Consider the following 2,556-nt stretch of genomic DNA (forward strand, 5'->3'; position numbering starts at 1 on the left):
CGTCATGAGCGACTGATTCGGGCCAGAGCTCCCACCTCACCCTCAGCGCCCACGAACAAGCTTGCACCCTCACTCAGCTGGAGTCGCGCCAGCTTGTCTCTTCTCGAACGCCGCTAAAAAGCGAAAGCACCAACAAAATCAAGGCAGCTCAGACAACCACAGCAGGGGCAGTGCAGAAAGCTCCTGCAGATCCGACCGAGCTGTTGGACAAAAACCCCAGGCCAAGCCCCCTCGTCAAGACCTCGATCTCTCCCCTCCACCTTCTCTTCCCTGACGTGACGGCCAAGCTCTGTCGCGCGTTGCCAATTGCCGATAAGCTCCTTCTCCCTCCGCTTGACGAGCACAAGCCATTGCGCGTTCCCTCTTTGCGGCTGCCATTGAGCGCGACAAGAGCACTCGGCAAGAGTATCTGCAGCTCCAGCTCCAGCTCCAGCTCCACCACAAGCACCAGCAGTCATGCCTCGAAACAGGTCTGGCTGGGTGTCGCGTCTCCTCGGATGGGATCGTCACCCCGCCCACGGGAGTGACGAGCACTCGGACTGGCACGAAGACCGCCGACGCCGTAAGTACCTAAGCCCTACGACTACCCTGAACTCCTTCGCATTTACTACCTCTTGATCGCTTGTGTGGACCATGAGTACAACGAATCTGTTCTCGTCATGCTCCCCCCCTGTTTCCTTCCGTCCGAATGCAGTGCCTCGCGCTTACAAGAGGGTCTATCACCCAAACCTAGTCCTCCCTCGGTACTCTGATGAGCAGGCCGAAGCCGCCATATCGGCCCCCGATGTCACCAAAGTCGCCCTGAAGCTGCGTCACTTGATCGAGGCCGCCATTCCCTGCGAGCTTGACGAGGCCGACATTACCAAAGCCCACAGCGGTATCATCACCACCAAAGTGATCAAGGCTGCCAAAGAGGCTGGTGGTACTGAACACAGGTCATGTGTCGTCTTTGGACTTCTGGTCTGTAAGCGGTGGTTCAAGCACCAGGCTCTTGTCGAGCTCTGGGACGCCGACATGCATCTCGTTCGCTCCACCGCTTGCGAAGTCATTGCTAAGAGAATGTGAGCTTGCTTCCCGTGGCCGTCAATTTCCTCTCGCTCCAGGCATCCGCTGACTCGCGACTTTTTAGCATCGAAGCCGAGGACGACCTCAACTACCTCCTCCACCAGGTCCTGCTGCACCGATACTCCATCATTGTGGACGGCGAGGCCACCATCGCGGCCAACGTCATCGAAAAGGCCGTCGACCTCCACGCCGTCAGCGTCATTGGCTCTTCGGGCTACCAGAAGTGCATCTCGTATCTGTGGAAGGGCTGGCTGGTCCAGGATGAGGATGATCCGACCACCTTTGTCGACTACAAGGACAAGGACAATATTGACTTTTTCGTCCACCTCGATCCGGACCGCATCCGCGTGCCCATGTTCCAGAATGCCACGCAGCTCATCATCTCGATCATCTACCTCGTCTTTTACACAATCTCCGTCAACACGCCCAACCCCGGCGGCGAGCTCGACGTGGCTGAACTCTTGCTCTACGTCTTCACCCTCGGTTTCATCTGCGAGGAGTTGACCAAGTTTTGGAAGGCTGGCCGTCACATTCTCGGGTTCTGGAACGCTTTAAATGGTGTGCTCTACTCGCTGGTCACCGTTTCCTTCATCCTCCGCATGGTCGCACTCGCACACCCGCTGCGGCATGACGACGATAAGAACACGAACGACCCGCGCCAGTACTACAATGAGCTGAGCTACAGCTTCCTCGCCTTCAGCGCCCCCTTGTTCTGGTCCCGCCTCCTGCTGTACCTCGACACCTTCCGATTCTTCGGCGCCATGCTGGTCGTCCTCAAGGTCATGATGAAGGAATCCATCATCTTCTTCGCTTTGCTGGCTGTTTTGATCATTGGCTTCTTGCAGGCGTTTGTCGGACTGGATGCTGCCGAAGACATGGCCGTCGACGACTATGCGCTCATTTTCAAGGCCATGGCCAACGCCATCATGCAGAGTCCCGACATGGACGTCTTTGACGAGTTCTCGCCGCCGTTTGGAACCATTCTGTACTACTTCTTCACGTTCATCGTCATGGTCATCCTGCTCAACATTCTCATTGCGCTGTACAACTCGGCGTACGAGGACATTTACCAGAACGCCAACGATGAGTTCCTCGCCCTGTTTGCGCAGAAGACGATGCAGTTTGTGCGCGCACCCGACGAGAACGTGTACATCCCGCCCTTCAACCTCGTCGAGATGGTCGTCATTGCCTTGGTCGGCTGGTGGATGCCCAAGGAGCGCTTTGAGCACCTCAACGACATCGTCATGGCCGTCTTCTACTCCCCGGTCCTTCTCATTGCGGCCTACGCCGAAACGCGCACGGCCAAGGAGATCCAGCGCAACCGGTCCAACGGCGAGAGGACGACGACGTGTGGAGGAGTGGGAGCAAATGGCGGCGAGCTGGACTTTGAGGCCGACGGCTGGGACAAGATTGCGACACGCAAGTCGAACGTGAGGTGGAGCTGGCGTGCAGGAGGTGCGGAAGCTGAAGGAGTAGATTGACGAAGCTGAA

At 57.4% G+C, this 2,556-nt stretch overlaps 1 protein-coding gene across 1 annotated transcript; it reads left to right on the forward strand.

Moving 5' to 3' along the window:
- Positions 1–456: 456 nt before the first annotated feature.
- Positions 457–2,546, forward strand: VDAG_08126 (vacuolar conductance; the record flags this gene model as incomplete). The annotated part of the gene is made up of 3 exons (XM_009657503.1): positions 457–562; positions 695–1,061; positions 1,130–2,546. 3 exons carry the CDS (start codon positions 457–459, stop codon positions 2,544–2,546), a joined length of 1,890 nt encoding a protein of 629 aa, XP_009655798.1.
- Positions 2,547–2,556: the final 10 nt, after the last annotated feature.

The sequence above is a fragment of the Verticillium dahliae genome, genomic scaffold, assembly GCF_000150675.1.
Source record: "Verticillium dahliae VdLs.17 supercont1.19 genomic scaffold, whole genome shotgun sequence".
Taxonomy (NCBI): Eukaryota; Fungi; Ascomycota; class Sordariomycetes; order Glomerellales; family Plectosphaerellaceae; genus Verticillium; species Verticillium dahliae.